Raw genomic sequence first — 22,195 nt, forward strand, 5'->3', positions numbered from 1 at the left:
TCCTCTGTGGGGCAGCTGTTCCATACCCTGGCAGCCCCCGCTGCCAGCCAGCTCCACAAAAGGGCGGCTGCCTCATTCCCTGGTGCCCTACACATAGGGAAGGCAGCTCCTACTGCCAGGGAATGCCTCTGTGGGTCTGCAGCCTCGTTCCCTAGCCATCCATGCCTCAGGGAGGCAGCTCCTGCTTCATTGCCTGCCCTTCCACCCCTGCCAGGAGGCTTTAGAACACCTCCCTCTCACCAGGGGGTTCTGGAACCTCCATCCTCCACTTCTCTTCATCCCTGGTTGATTCCCAAATCTGAGCCGTCCTTTATAGGTGACAAATCTGAGGAACTGTCCCAGATTGAAGTGTCATTAGAGGAGGTTTTGGAACTAATTGATAAGCTAAACAGTCACAAGTCTCCGGGACCGGATGGTATTCACCCAAGGGTTCTGAAGGAACTCAAATATGAAATTGCAGAACTGTTAACGGTGGTTTGTGACCTATCCTTTAAATCAGCTTCGGTACCCAATGATTGGAAGACAGCTAATATAACACCAATATTTAAAAAGAGCACTAAAGGAGACCGTAGCAATTATAGACCGGTAAGTCTAATGTCAGTACCGGGCAAATTAGTAGAAACAATAGTAAAGAATAAAATTGTCAGACACGTAGAGGAACGTGATTTGTTGAGCAAAAGTCAACATAGTTTCTGTAAAGGGAAGTTGTGTCTTACTGATCTATTAGAGTTGTTTGAAGGGGTTAACAAGCATGCGGACGGGGGGATCCAGTAGACATAGTATACTTAGATTTCCAGAGAGTCTTTGACACGGTCCCTCACCAAAGGCTCTTATGTAAATTAGGTGGTCATGGGATAGGAGGAAAGATCCTTTCATGGATTGGGAACTGGTTAAAAGACAGGAAACAAAGGGTAGGAATAAATGGTACATTTTCACAATGGAAGGAGGTAACTAGTGGCGTTCCCCAAGGGTCAGTCCTGGGACCAATCTTGTTCAACTTATTCATCAGTGATCTAGAGAAAGGGGTAAGCAGTGAGGTGGCAAAGTTTGCAGATGACACCAAACTGTTCAGGATAGTCAAAACCAAAGCAAACTATGAAGAACTTCAAAAAGATCTCAGCAAACTGAGTGATTGGGCAGCAAAATGGCAAATGAAATTTAATGTGGATTAGTGTAAGGTAATGCACATTGGGAAGAATAACCCCAATTATGCATACAATATGATGGGGGCAAATTTAGCGACAACAGATCAGGAAAGGGACCTTGGAATTATAGTGGATAGTTCTCTGAAAACATCCATGCAGTGTGCAGCGGCGGTCAGTAAAGCAAATAGGATGTTAAGAATAATTAAAAAAGGGATAGAAAATAAGATGATGAATATCTTACTTCCCCTTTATAAAACCATGGTACACCCACATCTTGAGTACTGCGTGCAGATGTGGTCTCCTCACCTCAGAAAAGATATATTGGCGTTAGAAAAGGTTCAGAAAAGGGCAACTAAAATGATTAAGGGTTTGGAACGGGTCCCATATGAGGAGAGGCTAGAGGGACTGGGACTTTTCAGTCTAGAAAAGAGGAGACTGAGGGGCGATGTGATAGAGGTATATAAAATCATGAATGGTGTGGAGAAAGTGAATACAGAAAAGTTATTTACTTGTTCCTATTATATAAGAACTAGAGGACACCAAATGAAATTAATGGGTAGCAGGTTCAAAACTAATAAAAGGAAGTTTTTCTTCACACAGCTTACAGTCAACCTGTGGAACTCTTTACCAGAGGACCCTGTGAAGGCCAGGACTTTGAGAGTTTAAAAAAAGAGCTCGATAAATATTTGGAGATTAGGTCCATAGATGGTTATTAGCAAGGGGTAAGGTATGGTGAATAGCCTTTTGTCGAAGGCGGGAGATGGATGGCAGGAGACAAATCACTTGATCATTGTCTTTGGTTCACCTCCTCTGGGGCACCTCGCACTGGCTACTGTCAGCAGACAGGATACTGGGCTAGATGGACCTTTGGTCTGACCCAGTATGGCCGTTCTTATGTTCCTGGTGCCTCCCCATTGGAGGCTGCACAGCCCACATCCCTGGTGTCTCACCCTGGAGCAGGAGCCCCCATTAGCGAGGAGCCCTGACATGGGACAGCAGCTCCATCCACATCCCCGGAAGCCGGTGTCCCATATTTGCCATGGGGCATTGTGGTCACCCTACCGCTATCCCAGTCCTTTATACCTATCCTATCCCCTATAAGCTGAGCAGTGTAAACACTGTCAGCAAAAAACTTTCCACCCACCACGAGAGGCAGCAATAATAACATTTTAAAATAATGTTTTCTGACTATCCTCCTCATTCCCTTTTCTGGACTTTCCACTGAGTCCTGTATGTGCTCTGCTTTCTTTAGCCTGTATGCTGTTCTGGAGAGAGGAGAGCCTGTATATTGGCCTTGTTTGGGTCCAAGATGTTGATGCTTAATGATGATAAATAATTTACAATTCAACAACTTCTAACTCTAAAATCTTTTAGAGAAACTGGGAACTTTTCTCCACCTCTGTCTAATGCACCAAACTTGGGTCATTCAGTTAAGAAACGAAATCTAGCATGCTCTGGTTGGGGATGTGCCAGAACAACACTCACTCAGTTTTTTGAAAATATGAAATCTTGTTTCCTTGGCTCGTCTCCAATATATCTTTGTTTAGCTGCTCACAACATTGGGTATCTCTGCTGTATGCATCCACAGACTGATCTTGTTGCATTGGTTCACTAAATATTTCTCTCTTCATTTTAGAACAAAATTACTATGCATTTGAGTACGCAAAATATATATACACAATCACACACCTAATTTGCATGCACTATTATCGTACTTTAGCATACAAATGTTTTAATTATGTATACAACTGGCTAATAATGGTTAATTGACTACAACTAGGTATATAAATCAAAACTGGCCTGTAGTTCTAACCTGCTGAAGGTCAGGCGTGTATGCTAAAGTGTCATTATACAAGCTTACAATACTGACCTCTCAAAAGCTTTCCTTTTGCACGACCTAATACTAATATTAAAGTAGTAGAACTGGTGAGTGATAGTCTGAAATATTACCAAAGACAATATAAAGAACTACAGTGTAAATATTCCCTATTTTATTCACGTGTCCTTGCTGCTAACCAGGCTGGGCGTTTTGTTTGTTTGTTTGTTTGTTTGTTTGTTTCAGAATCTTCTCCGTAAAAATCTTTGTTTGCTTTCATTTTTTGTGAGAACTAGTCATTACGACCAGTATTTTCTTTTACATGTCAGAGTGACCAGAATTTGGCAATTACAAATTTTCTGCATTCCCCGTTCAAAAACAGAAAAATGAAAAAGAAAAAAGATAGATGCATAAGCAAACAAAAACTAGCACTCAAGGTGGTGGCTGAAAAGCTTTACTCTCAGCTGTGAGGAACAATGGAAGAGGCCAGGCCCAAGCCACGGAATGGTGCCAGAGTTTTTGAAATTGTCGTGTTCTGCATGCATATTTTTACTGATTAGTTTTAGTGTGTCAAATACTTTGATTGCTGAAGTGCCCAAGTCCGGAAAGGTAAGGACAGGAAGCATCAGGTTACATGCTGGCCAAGGATCTCTTTGGTCTAATTAAATCAGACCAGGTTTCTGGGTGGTGCAGTTTGTAGCATATAGTTTGTGATTTTGATAATGTGTTGGATTAACTGCCAGGAGAACCTGTATTGAGCTGGGACTCTCTTGTCTCTTTCTTGTGGGTGCATAAATGTGTGTTTCAGTTCCTTGTGGGGAGCCTGCTAAATAAGTCCTGTCTTAAAGCCGGCTCCATTAATAGTTGAATTACAGGCTACTCTGCAGCTTGTCCTCCTTTTTAAATTAATCCACATGTCACAAATTGTTTAAAAAATAATTACATCTGTTTCAAAGACAATTGCTAAGACAGGACAAAAATGAGATATGCTTTCCTAGCCTGATAAAGATAAGCAGGAGGCCTCACCAGCAGCCACAGTCTATACTGCAGGAACTCCAGTCCTGGAACTTTTCCTTGCAACAAAGCCCACTGCCAGCTTTGTCCACATATCTTTTCTGGAGATACCACCACTGGACCTAACCAGGTTATTCACAGAATCATGGGCACATTCTCATGCTCCTCAGCTAACATCATATATGCCATCATGTGCCAACAATGCCCAGATGCTTTGTATATTGGACAGACTTCACACTCTCTCAGACAGAGTTAATGGGCACAAAACAGACATAAAAACACTCCTGATCCACAAGCCTGTTAGTCGGCACTTTAATGAAGTGGGCCATTCTGTTAATGACTTAAGAGTTTGCATCTTACTGAAGAGGAATTTTCACACTACTTTGGAAAGAGAGGCTGCTGAACTCTTTTATATTCAAATTTGACACATTAACACGTGGTTTGAACAGGAATGTGAATTTTCTGTGTCATTATAGGGGCTCTTTTGCAAACTTGTCTTAATCTAATTCTTGATTCCTCATCCCCCCACCCCTCTACTCTCTGATTTGCTCACCTTGATCATTTTTTTTTTCTGATTTGTCAACCTTGATTACTATTTTTGGTTCTCTGTGCCTTAAATATTGAGTCTGTTCTGGTATGGCTATGGTCTGAAGAAGTGGGTCTGTCCCATGAAAGCTTACATAATAAAGTATTTTGTTAGTCTTTAAAGTGCTACTTTACTGCTTTTTTTGTTTTGAGGAGGCCATAGGAATCAGTGGGAAACTTTAGACCAGTGGTGTCCAACAGGAATTCAAAGATCTCCACACTTGTGGTTGTTGGCCTTCCAACTTGCCTCAAGCCACTCCCAACCCATATATGAACGTCGTCCTGCTCTCCCAGAGCCAGGCACCCCCAAAGCCTCCCTCCCAGCTCTAAATGAATGCCCTCTCCCAGAGCCAGGCACCCCGAGCTCACCCCACCTCCACTATAACAGTGTATTCTGGCAATGCACCGTGCCAGGCTGCAGGTGCCAATGCCACAGGAGCCACTCCAGGCTGCAGGAGTCGCACCACGCAAGAGCTGCAGGGGCTACCAATGCCGCGCATTTGTCGCACCACGTGGTGGGATGTGTGTGTGTGGAGTGGACGGCCTTTTTCACCACACCACAGCGTCTGATGTGGCGAATGGCCGGCGTAATGAACACCGCAGCTTTAGACAAATCTGCAGAGATTACATTCTTTCAAATACGTAGAATGCTGAATAGCTCTAAAGGGGCAAAGTCATATTAAAAAGAACACTCTGAAACTTTAATCTGCTGTGGTGTCAGCTAGCCGAATATTGATGGGGTGATTTGAGGAATCTGTATACAATTTATGTCTTCCAGTTTGAGATTATGAATTCCTTGTGTTGATCTCTCTCAGACTACAATCTCTGCTTTGAGTAAGACTAGCCTATCGTTTCTGCTGTCCGTCTTACTTAGATTTAGGGATAAAATCTCAAGGCGTGACAAAGCAGGGCTAAAATGGAGAGTCATTAAACCCTGATAGTCTTCGATCCAAATAGAAGCCACCTTGTTCAAAGAAGGTGGCCAGGTGAGGAAGACTGGTCCACCCAGACAGGGTGGTAACTGAGCAGTGGATCACTGGTGAGGCTGACCAGGTCACCTGACAAAGAGGCCTGCAATTGTGTAAGAGGAGGATTCTCTCATCAGCCAATGGAGTAGGAGGGAGAAGAGACTAGGACCTAGGAGAGAAAATCAATCTTGGATACGCAGACCCAGCTATGAGAATTGTGTAGCTGGAGTTAGTATATCTAAAATTAATTTTGGCTGCCATGCACACAACAGCATCCCCTGAAATTCTCCCATTCTCTTCCCTTATTTCTCCTGACTGCCAGGAGTACCAGGGTTGACAGCTGCACTATGACAGTTCAGTTTAACACATCGCCACTAGATGCCGTAAATCAAACCCCGGAAGATGGACCGCCAGTGCATTGGTTTTTTCCATAAGTGTAGGCGTAGCCTAGACGCAGAAGGCAAGGCTGTGTAGGAAGAAAGGGGAGGATCTGCGTACCTTAGAGGACTCAGACCTAAGTCCAAATAGTGCTCAAAAGGGGTGAGGAAATGGGCACAGGGAAGTGTGTGTAAGTGTTTTATTGATTTGTCTGGATCCGTAAATCTCTGCTGCTGTCTAGAGCACTTTTCCCAGTCTTGTACGAAGATATCTCCAAAAGGGTCATCTCCCATTACATATGTGCATCCTCCTGCCCAACAGTGCAACCCCAATCCAGACTGGTGCTGAGAGGAGGCCCTGGGGGAAGTGGGGTTGGAAGCGGGCTCACCCTGCACTTACCCGCAGTATCAAATCCTGTTCTGCAGAATTGGGCTCAGCGCCCTGCTCCGGATGTTGTGACCTGATGCACAGAGTAGCACTACCACTCATCCAGACTAGGAGGCATCTGGACCAAACCTAAGTGTTGCTGTCACCCTGTGCACCAAGCCTCTGTAGCTGGAGCATGGGCCTGGGCCTGGGCCCAACACCGTGGAACAGGAACCACCATTACGAGCTGGGAGAAGTGGATGGGCTCATCTAGAAATTTCCTGGGACACAACATTGTTTTGGAAACAGTGATCTGGAGCAGAGGTGAGCAAACTTTTTACATCAGGCCCCACTCTTTGACCCTGCAATTAGCCAGGGCCTTCAACCTGTGGTAGGACCACAGGAAGGGATGTGGGGGGAAGGCTCAGGAAGGGAGTGTTGGGGGGCTCCAGGGAGTGTCCCCAAGGTGGAAGGTGCTTGCGGGGAGGACCCCAGGAAGGTACCTTATCAGGCCAGGAACATGCCAGCTGCTCCCACTGCTTGACTTAGGGCCTCTGTGCATTCTGATTGGTGTTGCCCTTGATGGCAGCAGAGGTGGAGGTCGCGCAAGAGAAAGCAGAGAGCTGGTGAGGCAGCGGAAGTTGTGGGGGTGGGGGAACTGATCACGCTACACCCCCTCCCTTACAAAATGTCACACCCCCCACTTTGTGCACCTCCGGTCTAGAGTAAAAAGTAATTGCTTTAGAATTCCTCTGCAATCCCTTTGTTATGTACCTCAACTAGGATGTGCTCTTGGAGCAGTAAACTGTAAACCACAAGACTGGAGCGCTAGGCGTGGGTCTGCATAGGCAACAGACGGTATGTGGGGGGGAGATGCTCTCGTGTATTACAGAGGTATCAAGCAATAGTTGCCACACTCCTACTTTGGCTTAAATTTCTTCTGTAGCACTGGTACAAGTCCTATAGAAGATATTTTTTTTCTGATCATATTGACATTTGAAGCCAGTGATGAAATTTCCAGTAAAATCAGCAGGAGCCTGCTCCAGGGCATACACAAATTATTCATGGGGTTTTCCTGATTTTTGTGGGGGTGGTTTTCTAGCAAGTGCATCACAAGCCAGAGCTTGAGGTCCGTTACGATTACACATTAGTCAATACAGGAATATTGTTTATCTCCTGTAAACGTTGCCATACAAATTTATATTAAAGGTTGTTATAATTCCTTGAAGACTGGGCCAAACTGGTTTCTGAACTAACCTTTGTTGAAGCCAGTTGTGTTTCATGAGAGATTAATTCAGCCCTGGCTATCAAGATAATTGAAAAAATGCAAGTAAAACAATATCTAAACCAAATGAAGGAAACCACGAAATGAACATCAGACCTCTTGGCTGTTGATCAAAAATCTCTCACTGACTATCTAGTGCACTTAGGAAGCTTGTGAGAGAGAAGCTTAAGTGGTGACTTGATTGAAATCTGTGAGTATCTATATGGGGAACAAATATTTTATAATAGGCACTTCAGTCTTTTGGATAAAGGCATTGTATGGCACAGTGGCTGGAAGTTTAAGGTATATAAATTGACTGAAAATAGGGTGTACGTTTTTAAGCAAGAGTAATGGTGATTCTCCATTAATGGCAATTTTTTAAAATCAGAATATTTTCTAGGAACTATTTTGGGGAAGTTTAGTAGTCTGTGTTATACAAGAGGTCAGACTTGTTGATCATAATGGTCCCTTCTGTCCATGGAATCTATGAATCTCTGATATATAACTCTTAAACATATGGCACAAGGTTTGAATGTCTTTATTTTTGTGAAAAAAAAAAGTTTGTGAACGTAGCATTGGGGCATGGTTCTCAGCTGAAACATGGCATTACTACACAGGTCAAAAGGGAAGGAAGAGAAGGCTCTTGCAAATGACCTTGGGTTCACTGTTCACACTATGGTAAATTAGATGTCCAAGTATAGGTTGCAGTTACACAACACTGGAGCTTGGAAAATTTTGATCTGTGATGTTCCCTGGTAAACAGCCTGTTTTTGTAACTAAGACACTAAGGGTTTTGTTTAGTAAATGGTTGCTTGCCCTTTATGAACACTGAAGTCCTTAAAAAGAAAACAACAAAAACATTATCCATTTTTGCTTTGAAGCCATTCACATTTGCAAGCCCATGTCCTGTAACCATAAACTCATTTGTTCTTGTGCACTATTTCACTGGCTTATTTTGAATCCCAATTGTCTGATCCTGCACACTCTAAAGTAAACACCAGTGCTCCTTGTTGGTGTCAGTGGGTGCATGATCAAGCCACTGGGAATCATATGCTGCCGTCAGTGTGCCCATGGGACTTTTTGTCAAACTGACTCTACTTCCAAATACCTAAGGAGACCTCAGAGGGAAAATGTGGTGTTCTGTCATGCATGTGCACAGTCCTTCCTACCACCACAGCAATTCCCATTCCTTACCTCCTCTCTCTATGTGCACCTTTCAGATTGTTGAGCAGGCTCCTTCCTTTGGCTCTTTAGAATAGGGCGAGCAATAAATGGCTCATGGGCCAGATGCAGTTCACCAGACACTTTGTTTATCTGAGCATCCACAGGTGTGCGGCCGCTTTCAGCTCTCGTGTTGTTCCCTGTTCCCAGCCAACAGGAATCATAGGGAGCCCACAGCTCCCATTGACCAGGAACAGTGAATGGGATCCACAAGTGGCCATACCTGTGGATGCTCAGATATATAAAGAGCCTGGCAGTCCGCTGGGGACTAATCCTGGCGAGCCACATCTGGTCCCCAGTCTTCTTATTGTCCACCCCTCTCTGGAAGGAATGCAGCATGCTGTGCCTTCCCTTCCTTTCCCTCAATAGCACCTCCGTGCTGGGGAAGACCTAATTCCTCTCTGAGTGATAGCTGATGTCCATTCCACATTCAGTGATCATGCTCACCACGTGCATCAGTGTCAGAAGTTTTTCCTTTAGCAGCATCCCTAGGTGAGTGGCTCTGGAGACCCCTCGTGTGATGCTGCCATGGCTCAACATAAGGGACGCTGCGCTCTACCCCCATCCTCTCTCCCTTCCTGCCAGCAATGACATTGGAACTGTGGCTTCATCTCGCCTCCTTTTAGCAGCTCTCGTGGACAGCTCTTTGAGTAGTTTAATATGTGAGTATAGCTAGAGTTCCTTGTCCTGGACAGAACATTTACCAAGGAGCGAGGCATGCCCTTATCACCAGGTTTCAGACTCTGTGTACTGTGCAGGTGCCTTGTGCCCATGAGCGACCCATGTAATAGTTGTCTGTGGTGTCTTGGCAAAGGGGCACATTAGTGTCCAATTTGTAGATTAATCAAGCCCTATAAAGGAGAGGGACATTCACATGTACGCACTCCTAATGGAGTTGGCACTGACCCCAGCAGGGGAGCAGGCACCTACCTCAGCTTCGGGTACTGGGCTTCCAGTGTGGAGTGCTCCCTTAGTGTTATCCTCCAGTTGCCCACTGACCTATGAAGATGACAAAGGCTTCAGCCCAGAGCCTCTCCTCTCTGTCCTGAAAGGCTAAGTACAGACAGGGAGGAGAGTTTAGACCCACATTGGGTGGCTCATTGCATCTGCCAGGAAATCAAACTATGACTCGGGCAGAGATGGGTTGCTCCACATGGCCCATTTCATCAGCACCAGGCAGTGACAATGGCTTCCAACACCCATAGGCAAAGCTCTGCTGGTGGTGCAGGACATTCTGGCTATGCCAGTACCAATGCAATGATGCCCCCATCTTAAGGCAATCTTGCATTGGGCTTCTTCAAGGTGTACCCTCTATGGCACCTACTGCCCCCTAGGGGCCTGGTATGCCATCGCTTTCCCATGCAAAGCCATCAAGTCTTTGATTCTGAGAGACGGGCATCGTAAGCACACATTCAGTCTCCTGACATGGCATAAAGGCAGGGTTTGGGACAGCACTTGCTGGTGCAGTGGCATAGATCCACAGAGGCATGCATCCTCCTTCCAGCATGGGAGCTATGAAGAGAGGCTGGTGTCACCAAGGCCTCAGGGCTGTTCCTGGGACACCTGTTGTCATCTTGTGGGTGCTGGTCCCAGTCTTGGCGATCCTCATATCAACGATCCTTGGACTGCTGGTCTCGGTCCTGTTCCAGATCCTGGTACCAAATGTATGACAGGAGGCTTAGATCACCAGATGACCACCACAGATCTACCTTTCTTTGACTGATGCCAGTGTCCCACGATAAAGGCTCTTAATGGTTGGGGAGACCCCAGCAGACCTGGAGAGTGTATTGCTCTGGGAGAGGCAGCCGTGAGTCCCCTTGTTCCTAGGCTTGTTCCTAGGCACCACCAGAGGCATGCACAGAGAAGGGGTACCTGCCGCCCAGTCAATTGCAGACTCCATTGGTTCTGCCCCAGCCTTGGCAGCATACGTACCCCATGGGCACATAGCCCATCCACTGTGGGTACCACCAAAGGAGAAACTTTCAGCACCAGTGCATGTGACATGCACAAACACTTCCCATGGAATAATCATAAGCGATGCTCCTTTGAAGAACACTGGTTATGGAAAGGTAACTGTCTTTTCCTAACTGAGGTCAAGATCATAGCACCACAGACCAGAGAGTCAGCACATTCTTGTGTTGTGTTAGTCTGTATCTTCACAAAATAAACCAGCAGTCCTGTAGCACTTCAAAGACTAACAAAATAATGTATTAGGTGATGAACCTTCATGTGACAGACCCACTTCTTCAGATCTCTTGACTCTCTTCACACTAAGGCTTCCTCCTCCTTTATACCCCCATTTTCTATGATAGGTGTTACTTGCCAAGAAGTAACCTTGACCCTTGTCCCCCAGCTAAAATTAAAAAAGTTTCTGGATAACCACTGTGTTATGGAGACTAAGGAGCTTATTATCCCATCAAAGCTTGGGAGGCTTTAGACTCCAATTTGTTTTTCCATGCATCACTGGGATTATCCAGGTATATTCTCCTGCAGGTAAGTGAAATTTTTCCATTGATCTGTACTAGGGTTCTCAGATAGTGGATCAGAACCCCAAAGTGGGTTGTGACCCCATTTTAGTGGTGTCTCCAAGGCTGATGTTAGACTTGCTGGGACGCCAGGGCCAAAGCAGAAGCCTGAGCCCCACTGCCCAAAGCCAAAGAGCTTCAGCCGTATGCTGGGGAGCTAAGGTTACATGCCCCATACCCAGGGCAGAGGCTCTTGGGAAAGTTGGTCCCCCTGCCAAGAGTGACTGGGCTTTGGCAGGCATAGTCTTCAGTTTTACGTCCTCCTGGCATTGTGTTGTTGTTGCCAGAAAGATGCAGTGAAGGTTAAGAACCCCTGATATAAACAGAACTGGGGTTTGGCTTTATATTTTTTAATGCCTACCAGATTCGGTGAGACAGTTTGTTGTACTAACATAGTGATTTTTAATCTGTGATTCACAAATCCCTAGAGTCCACAGACTGTCTAAGGAGTCAGCAAAAGGTTGCCATTTCCCTAGAACCATGGCTTTCAACCTGTCATCCGCAGACCCTGTGGGCTTTGCAGACAACATCGAAAACTTTCAAAGGCATCTGTACTGCACTTGAAAAATTTTAGGTGTCCAGAAATGGAAACAAAGGATGAAAACCACTGTGGTAAAATAGTTGAAGGAAGAATAACCTGAGACTGTGATTTTGAGAAATTATTTGTCAAGGAAAAGCTGACTGTTGTGGAAAGCACCACACAAAAGGCTGTAATTGTTTCCACATTTTATAACTGAAGACTCAATATTGCTCCTCCGAGAAGTCATCTTTAGCCATATTCCTTTCCTGAAGCCCTTCCTCAAAAACACTCCATTAAAATGTGACTGAGGACAATGTGGTTTCACTTCTTCATAATAGTTGGTTTTTTTACTTTTAGGAACCAATTCATGATTATTTTTCTTCCCTATGTAGGGGAAACAAGGAATAGAAAATAAGGATTCCTCTCTTCCTCACATGCAGGCATGGGCGTGTACACTCTCTCTCTCTCAAGAAAACAATTTGTATCTTTAACTTGTCAATGTCACACTGAGGTCACTTGAACACAGTAGAACCTGTGCCTTTCCATAGGATGCAGTTCACTGTTGCTTGTCTCTTTGACCAGATCTGTTGTTTACTTGCTGGCAAGAGTGTGTATCCATTTAGAAGTAGCTTCTTCTCTTCTTCAGGGATGATAATATTGTGAGGTTGCATGTCACTTTTTGGATCTCTGATTCCCACAAACATTTTGAATATCAAAGCCAAACGGGAGTTGGAACAGAAGGCCATTTAAATAGGAGAGTGAAGGCAAGGAAGGAATTTACAGAGCAGCTTGCAGCAAGCAAGCAAAGTGGAGGAAGGAGGAAAGGCATAAGATGGATGGGACCATAAAAACAGTTATGCAGCCAGACTAAACACTACATATTTTATGATACAAGATGGGTTTTTTTCATTAATGTAAAGGAAAAATTATGCCTGTAATGCAGGCTCACACTCCAGGAACACTTTAGACATGAAGTTGTGCTTTGTAAATGCATTAAAGTTGAAAGTGTTTTGAAAACCTTTAGCAGTTGCACTATGCATACACTCCATTATCTCCTAGGCTCCCCTTGCCACCTGTTAGCTGTTTCTAATGAGCCCCTCACTGTGGTATCTGAGCTCTTGCTTTTCTTGAATAGGGAACAGGGAAGTTTGAGTTTAACCACCTTCTTGCCCTCTTGGGAGGGGGGGGACCAAAAACCAACACTATTGACTGACTCCTCCAGTAGCTGTGTGAAAAAAGACACAGAAGGAGGCGTGTCTGCCTGCCTGTCCGTGTATCAGGCTCACAGAGAGCCCATTGCTATGGTATGTATGCTCCAAATATGTACATTTAGCATCTGCAGATATTTGCACTGCTTCAGGAAGAATCAACATCTGATCAGTTTTCTGATGGGGAAACAATACCAGGGGCTGGTTGAAGCCTGGATAAAGGTATTGGCTTTGCAACAATATGCTGCTAACAAGTTGTTCAATTAGTCAGTTTTTCCTGTGCATTTGGGTGAATTTCTGAATGTGGAAAAATGTGAGAGGGTGCTGTACAAATGCAAAAATGAAGTTCTAGAATTTACTCTCCTAGTTTAATCTCAGTGTGTTTGGCGCCACTCAGTGGAGATGGCTTAGAATGCAAATGGGAATGGGTGTGTGTGTGTGTGTGTGTGTGTGTGTATACACACACATATATACACAGAGATATTTGAATGATTACTTTTCATGGATCTTCCTAGTAGACTTCTGAAAGTTAGTAGAGTTGATTTGTATTTTCAACTCCTTGGGATTTTCCTCCCGAACAAGGGGATTTGCCAGATGATGGGAGGTCAGGCACTCCCACAAGGCTCCCCCTGACCCCAGAGTCCTTGGAGCTGCAGGGCTGCCAGTGGCGCTCCGCACCCCAGCTGGCTCCCAGTTGCGGGGCTGCAGGGTCCCTGGGCTCAGACAGTCTCCGCAGCTGCTGGGCTGCCAGCAAGGTTCCCTGCCACAAGCAGGGCTCTGATGTTCCCGTCCAGGCACCCTCTTGTCTAGCAACATCCATTGTCCTGCTGGACAAGGGACATTGCCAGATGAGAGAGTGTCAGCCTGTATTATATGCTATAAACTACTTTATGATTGCATGCCTGCTGGTAGAAATTTCTGTTGACTTTTCAAGGTAGTAAGATTACAGGGATCACGTGTATAAGAAAGCAAATAGCTGTACAGCAGTGGAGTGAATTGCATTGCATGTTGCTTTTTAGTTCATTGTTCTGGAGGAAAAACCTGGAGATTAGGGTTGGTTAAAAATTTGCAGGTTTTTTTTTCCTGAAAATATTGATGAAACACGCACCCTGGTTTCTTAACTACCCCTAACAACTATAGCAAAACCGCTTATTCCATTATATTCTCAGCTAGCTGGGATTTGCTTTTAAGCAATCTTGAATGACAGCATTCCATACAATATTCAGCGTGGTTATAGATCTGTTGGTCTGAGGGCACTGGAGACATGAGATGGCTGAGTTAAAAACTTTTATTGGACCAACTTCTGTACTGTGGTTTTTCTCCTCCAATTTTTGGATTCAGAACAGCATATAGGGTTGAAAAAGGGTTGAAACGCAGTCCTAGGAAAAGGCTGTCTGAGGGAGCCAATTGTAAGAGGATTGAAGCAGGCCTGGGTCCACTGAACCTGCACTAAGTACCTCGTCATTGGTACGGAGTGCTTGGCACCATCAATATGCCAGGTGCTGAGTATAGACATGGTCTCACAGCACTGGGCCTGTACTGTTCAAGAGCCCCATATGGCACATAGGTACCGATCCCAATGTCTGGTGCTGTAGAAAAGAGGAGGCTGGGTGGGGAAGATCACCAACTGCTAGGCCTATGGAGCCAAGAGCTGTGAGACCTGAGTTGAGCCACACTAGTGCAACCCCACCACTGCCAGAGGTCACGTGAACTCTTCCATCTCATGGTATTGTTTTCCCTGCCTAGACACACAAAGTCACTGGCACCAGTTGCCTCCCACCACCACCTGGGCCCTCAACCTAGATCTCTCCAGGCTGATGGGTCTTCTCTTTGAACCATTGGGCATGTGCCCCCCACTCTACCTTTTTTACAAAGTAGCATTCCTGTTAGCAGTAACGCCCATGTCAGAGCACAGGGCCCTAACATCTGAGTCCCCTATACAGTCCTGTATAAGAACAAGGTGCGGCTCTAACTGCACTCAGCCTTCCTTCCGAAGGTAGTGTCACATTTCCATATGAACCCAGGACATCTTCCTCCCAGTATTTTTACCCCAAGCCTCACCCTAACTCCGGATAACAGAGACTCCACTCCTTCAACTTACATAGGGCTCTTGCTCTTTACGTTGTCAGAAAAAAGCCCATTCAGGAAGTTGCTACAGCTGCATGTGATGGAAGCTGATAGAATGAAAATCCAGCTCAGGTCTTCTTAAGGCATCTCATTGTGGATAGTATCCTGTCTCCAGGAATATTACAGTGTTGCTACCGCCACTCACTGCATATTCCACCAAGGCTCAGGCCTCATCTACAGCCTTTCTGTACCAGACCCCTACTTAGAAGAGCATTAGAGCGATGCCCTGGTCTTCTATACACATCTGTGCCATACACTCTGCAATCACCCACCAGGCTAGGGATAGCACAGCATTTGGACAGGCAGTGCTCCAATCAGTGCAAGACTCCAACCTCACCCCCTGAACCTGGGCTTATGAGTCACCTGGTTGGAATGCACCTGAATAAACCCTGGAAAAAGAAAAAATGGTAAACATCTCCTTGTAACTGTTGTCCTTGAGGATGTGTTATTCATGTCCATTCCAATACACACCGTTTCCCTTCTGTCAGAGTAGCTGGCAAGAAGAAACTGGGGAGGGTGATGGGTGGCAGGGCTCTGTACTGAGCACCATGAAAGCACCACTCCAGGGAGTACCCACAACAACCCCATGGCTAGCTGTTACGAGAAGAATCTTACAGCTATCAAGCAGGTATTGATCAATATTTTTGAACTGGTATCTGTTCATTACTCAGTATACTTTAGCACACATGAACACTTAGATCCGTATGTAAAAGCCAGTCTTTCCTGAAAGACGTACTATTACTTATGTCCACACACACACACAATGTGATTGGTTTATACACCCACAAACACAAACCAATCATTTCATGTCTCATTAAAAACAGCTGCTCGGCATGGGTAGTTAGTGATCCGAACCTCAGCTTTGGAAGGGCTGGTTTCTCTGGCCACTCGAGTTCCAATCTAACTGGTGTTTGCTTGGCCCTTGATATTTCAGAATTAGATCAGTTGAGGACCATACAGTTCATTTATTAATGTGTATATTATGATTTAGCTGTATAATTAAAAAGCACCTGCAATCACACATTGAATCTCTCTTTGGATTCGGACTTAGTCTGAAATCCTGTGTGCTCTCCATGAATGCAGAAGATCTTGTCGCAATTTTAATAAGTAATAGTATGTCTTTCACCATAATTTTCCTCTCAGTATAGTCTATTATATGAGTTCACTGCCAGTTTCCACCTGGCTGCATTTCATTAGAGTTGGCCCGTTATAGAGCCTCACCTTGCAAACATTACTTAATGCTCACTATTGTGAGTAGTACCCCCACTATAGTCAGTGTCCTTGCAGCTAACTGCATGGAAGTCAGTATGGTGAAGTCAATGACGCTATTCACAGGAGTAATAGTTTGCAGGAGCAAGAGTTTGCAGGATAGCAGTGCTGCTCTGTGAAGCACTCTGGTCCTTCAGAATGAAAGGTGCCATCTAAATGTTAACATTTTCTTCTCCTGGCATGCAGACTAGAAGGAGAACCACAGCCATGCACCAGCACACCAGTGAAGTCATCTCTGTAATGGACTGAATCAAATCCTACATCAGAGCAATACTAAAGTTTGACATATTTCCCAGATTCAATTCTGAATGCAAACTGTGCTGCTCCAGCTTAAATCTAGAGAGCCTCTAACATTTGTATGTCTGTGTATGGTAACTAGCTAGAATATTTAAATTTCAGAATTGAAGAGTCCTCCTCTTGCTCTGAAGTTCAGTGACAAGTTGGAATCCCATTTCCTACATTAACTTAAAATGTTTCCAGTGTGATAGCTGATGAGGACTTATGTGGGTGATGTATCTGCTTTATGGTAGAACACAGTGCCATTTAGCTGGTACAGTTAGGGGATTAAGATGGTATTAGAGATATCAGAAATGATAAAAGATTTTAAGCTAATTGCCAATTACATGCACTGCCCTTGAAGATGACAAAGAATAGCACAGACACTTGACAGAGGAAGCCACATAGCTGTTTCTGATGTGATCAAATGTGCATATGATAAATGTGCAGAGGCTGTGAGCATATTGCAAAACAGATGAACTTTGGTTTTTAACTGTCTGTTTTGCTTTACAGAAAGAGATGACCACCAGGATGTGTCACTGAAGAGCCACCCGGAGAACAGAAGAGAAATCCAGTTTCCTCCATACTGTTGAGCTGAAGTTCATGAGAGACCGTCTGGGCTGAACTTGCCTGTAATTCCCACCTGTGGGAAAGTCTGGGAGAGGTTACTTGACAGATGCATCCCAGCATTGTGTGTGCTCTTAACCCTAAACATGCTGCTAGGAACCTCCTCTAATGATGTGGATTACCAAGTAAGAAAGAATTGACTTGGAATTCTTTTTCTGGTCCTGAACTGTTGAGGAGGAATTCTTTGGTCACAAAGACGTTCCATGTTCCTGTCGTTCAAGCTTTACTGGAATTTGGGCTTTTAGGCTGGCCTGTGTGTTTGTACTTTGGAGATGAATCTGTATTGTTAGCTGGAAAGATTTTTGTATACTTTGATTTTGTGTACTTTGTTTTCCAAGTTCAGCACAATATTAGGAGCTCTGGAACCTCAACACCATTGTTGCCTGGAACCTTCTGTATCTGCACAGGGGTCTAGATGCCAACCAAGGTTTATGGGTAAATGTTCCAAAATGCCCTTGAGCCTCAGCAGCCACAGGAATCCATCTGTTGTCTCTAGCAGATCTGGCCAGGTGTCCTTTGCTTGTTTTCTTGGTTCAGGCTCTGTGAGGTGACAGGGGACCAGATCCTGATCTCAACTACATCAGTAATCTCTGTGATTTCAGTGGAGTTACCCCAGTGTGATTGACAGTAGTCTAGTCCAGTATCTTTATAAAGAAGGGTGGTGGTAATTAGAGTTGAATGAAATGCCCTGTGTACTGCTTACCACAGTGGTTGGGTACATGTAAGTAATTTCCCCACTCCCCTGCGTCTCTTTTTTTGGTCCTGTCCTATTTTTCCCTCCCTCCACCCACCCCTGCCCAATTCTTTCAACATGAAACTATTCCTTTTGTTGGGGAGAAGGAGTAAATTAGTGAAGATGAAGTCAAAACCATAATACATGACTATATTGGATGTAATATTAGATAGTTGTCTAATATTGTCTAATAAGACAAACTGTCTTCCACACTAGAAAGATATACTATAACAGTTCTCAATATGCAGTCTAATTTAAATCAGTGACCTCAAGTTATTCAGCATAAACTTGCTAACTCATGTACAGTGTACCCTGGTGCCAAGGTGATGGGTCCATTAAAAATATTTGTAATAGCATTTATTCAGAGGATATATCTAGAGACACAGTTTAACAAGAGGAAAATATGCAGAATAGTCCCATATATTCTGTGCCTTCTCAGGAATTTGGCATGTTATATAATAAAAATGATTCTTCCAGATCAGGTGTTGATTCCTGCTGTCCCAAGCATCTATTTCCGCCAAAGTGATTTTAACAGTCTGTGCTTCTTCTGAAGTAGTATTGGAAGCAAACTTCATGAGGTACCCAGTGAAGAAGTACTAGCGAAGATATGTGATACACTGACGTATAGCGGACACTAAAGAATAACCATAGACATCTGAGCTCATATTGTACATAATGTCTTTTTCGCCTGCTTAATTAAATAGACTCTGCAGCAGAGATGCAGAAGTCAATGATCACATATATGCAGGGACAAAAGGCTTGATAAGTGAACATGTAGTGTAGCTAAGTTGGAAGCTTTCCCATATCTTTAGAATTATGAAAGTAGTGTTAGCCCTTGGCTTGAAAGGATGTTCATATTTCAGTTTGCTACATTGAACTAAAGTGCTCTTGTTTCTTTCAGTGCTCTTTTGCAATCAAGTTACCTCTTGAATACTCTACAAGGGCTGTGTACCACATGATCTTCCTAACATTCATTTGGCTAGTGCTTAACCACTGCATAATTGTGGGGCTCTGCCACAAAATGCCATTGTGGCCAACAGCATAGTAAGACTGTTAAGTTATGTGGCCTCAAAGAATATTAATAATTACCCATCATGTGATCTCTCATACTTTTCTCTCAAACATCTAATTCTAGCCACTATCAAAGAAAGAACTGTCTGGTCTGGTGTGGCAAATGCTGTATTCTTAATTTCCAACATTCTGAACAAATGGCAGGTTTCTACCAATATCTCCATAGCTTTGCAATACGCAATGAAAGTTCATATAAAGAAGATAAAAATCTGTGGAATCTCTTTGCAGAAAATCAAACCCCTCCCCATCTCTGTGATTTTAGTAGCCCAACAATAGTAATGGGTGGAGTATAGAGTATCACTGAATTTACTAGTTTCAAATAAACCTTGTATTACAGAGCAGAGTCAGGGTGTGGCAAACATTGGTCCAAGAGATTCTAGTTCACCCTTGATAATCCAGCTTCAGAGACATATATCACCTTATTTCAGTTGTTAATCATGTGCCCTGTTTTACACAGACTCATGGGCATACTTAACAAGATGGTAACTAAAACGTCATCAGATGAAAATCAAACTACTCTGCTTAATGTAAGATGGGACGTCTACCCACTAGACTTCTATGGAGACTTCTTAACTTTCTTGTGGCCTGTGACAAAATTCAAATACGTGTATGCTGCTTTTCTCTTGCCATTAACTCCCTAAATCCCTGAGTCACGTTCTAGCCATTGCGTCTTCTGTTTCTTGCCTTCTAAAGAAGGACGAAGCTTTATTCCAATGTTTACCTTATGTTAATGCTAAAGATAACAGACAGTTTTGGGGAAATCCAAGAAGAAAAGCCTACTTTTGTTGGTCAAGAGCATTGCTGCTTTTATGCAAGGATTAAGGACGCTGCTGTGTGACCAGAACTGCTCAAAACACATGCCGATGAGGAATTTTGAGAAGGGCTGTTCTTTTGGCTGTAATATATGTTCTGCTGTTTGATGCATAGAGTGACAATGGGGCCAAATACCAATGTCGTCCCTTGGTTCTTACTCCAGGAAAAGGCCTATGGCCCTTCAGTGGGATTTTGCCTTAACGACAGCAAAGCTAGGGCACCGTTTTGTGGGGGGAGCAGCCAGGCATCCCAGGACACTGCTTGCTCTTCTTCCTGTTCCCCTGATTATCAGGGAGCGAGGGAAAAGTACATGGCTTGTGTGCATGCCTCTCACTCCTGGCTAGTGAGGGGAGGGAGCAGAGGAATGAATCACACAATCTGTGTACTTTCCCCTGGCTCCCTGAGAGGGGAACGGGAAGAAGAGCAAATAGTGTCCCGGGATGCACAGCTGCTGTTCTCCCCCGCCCTTCGTGCCCCAAAATGGCATCCATGCATCTAAGAGCAAAATCACAAGCGTCCAGGGGAAGGCTGAGAAACTGCACACGGGAAACTGAGTTTGCTTCTGAGTGATGCCACTGTAGGCAGTAAGGCTCGCACAAGATGGAATGTGCGGCTCTTCTGACCCATGGATACCTCAAGATCTGAGGTGTATGCTCATGTGGATTTGCAGAGTGCTAGTACATTGATACAAAGGACCAATGCCCACCTATTGTCATTATTATCTTATATGTGGAAGTTCCTGTGCGTTTGGAGGAGGAGGAGGAGGAAGATGCTGTGGGTTTCTTCCTCAGCTCCACCCAGCTGTGCCACCCAAACCAAACAGCTTCCGTTCCTGCCCTTTGACAACATTTAGCTCCGAGAGCTTGGTTTTTGTTCCTTCTGTTCCCTTCACACAGGGAAAGAAAGTGAGAGTTGTGTGTAAGAACTAAAGAACTGGATGGAATGTGTATAAAATAGGAATATGTATGATGCCCCATGCAGCGCTAATAGGAAAGGGATTATGCTGCAGGGTATCAGACAGTATATAGCAAGCCGTCAGTAAGGGGCAGTGCATGTATCCGAAGCAAGGGAGACATTTTTAGAGATCTTTAAAATGTTTTTTTCCTACTGGTTCCCAGGTTAAAATAAATAGAGTGGCCTCTAAACCACTAACCATCACCTTACAGTTTTGTTCATCTAAATGTAGTGGATCAAATTTGAGCTTTTGTTTTAATTCAGGAGATTAAGACAGGCATTGCTATATGGAAGTTAGCCAATGCTGGAGCTTTGAAATGGGGTGATTATTCCTTCTGTGTTAACAGATTTTCCAGTTTTTAAAATGGATATGTTGTAATAAAGTTTTATAACAGAATATCCTCCGAGGGAGGAAATGAATTAGTCACCTGAGCATCTATGTACACATTTGTTGGGTTTTTTTCCCCTGAATGGATACAGAGGAAAATGTTGTTTAGGGGAACTGCTTTTTTTGTAACAAATGATTTAAATATACTATTCCTTTAGTCCTTCCATTCATCACCGCTGTTCAGTTTTAGACCATTTTAGTTCTGTTTGTGATTAAATGACAAGTTCAGCTGTATGAAAATAGAGACCAACACTAACTGTTCAAGTTATATAATTAAAAAAAAAGGAAAAAATGGAAGACTAGTTGTCAAATCAATCCTAGTGTATGAACCTAAGGAATTCAAATATCACAAATAAAAGATACATAACCATGCTTAAGTGGCCTGTAGTTTTGTCTGTAATTCTTTTTGGCAAGTGAGATGCACGTCATTTTCATGCTGTGAAATACAATCCATCAGGATCACAGGAGTGGGAGGAGGAAAAAACCTAGTAGATTACTTGAGTCAGTCGTGTTGCCCTGAGAACTGATGCAACACTTGTGGGCTATGGGCTGGATTTTTCTTCCACTGAAAGCAATAGCCAACCTCTCACAGACTGCCCTGAAAGCCGAACAGTCATACAGGTGAACCTTACTTCAGCAGGTAACCTCACTGGAAAGAGCAGGATGTTGTACTTCACCTGGAGCAGCCCAGATTCAGACAGGCACATTCAGCCTCTCAGATCCTCAAAGGTCATGAGGCTCTTAATTCCCATGGGTTTCAGTCGAGTTAGGCGCCTAACTAAATCTTTGAAGATCCCGCCTTGCTTCTCTGGAGAAGTTGTTTTAGACCTTACCCACCATCCTTCCTTTGAAGTGCTGGCACAGCTGTGCTTGCTCATGTGTTGGAGGGCACAGCCCAGTTCCCTTACCCTCATTTACATGGAGGGG

At 44.1% G+C, this 22,195-nt stretch overlaps 1 protein-coding gene across 1 annotated transcript in view; it reads left to right on the plus strand.

Moving 5' to 3' along the window:
• The window catches only part of MOB3B (MOB kinase activator 3B), a 78,388-nt gene extending 56,463 nt beyond the window's left edge, over positions 1 to 21,925 (plus strand). The window contains exon 3 of the mRNA XM_074994704.1: positions 17,196 to 21,925. Within this exon, the coding sequence (XP_074850805.1) occupies positions 17,196 to 17,225 (30 nt within the window). The 3' untranslated portion in view covers positions 17,226 to 21,925. The remainder of the gene's footprint in view (positions 1 to 17,195) is intronic.
• Positions 21,926 to 22,195: the final 270 nt, after the last annotated feature.

Source organism: Carettochelys insculpta, chromosome 5 (genome assembly GCF_033958435.1).
Source record: "Carettochelys insculpta isolate YL-2023 chromosome 5, ASM3395843v1, whole genome shotgun sequence".
NCBI classification, from domain to species: Eukaryota; Metazoa; Chordata; order Testudines; family Carettochelyidae; genus Carettochelys; species Carettochelys insculpta.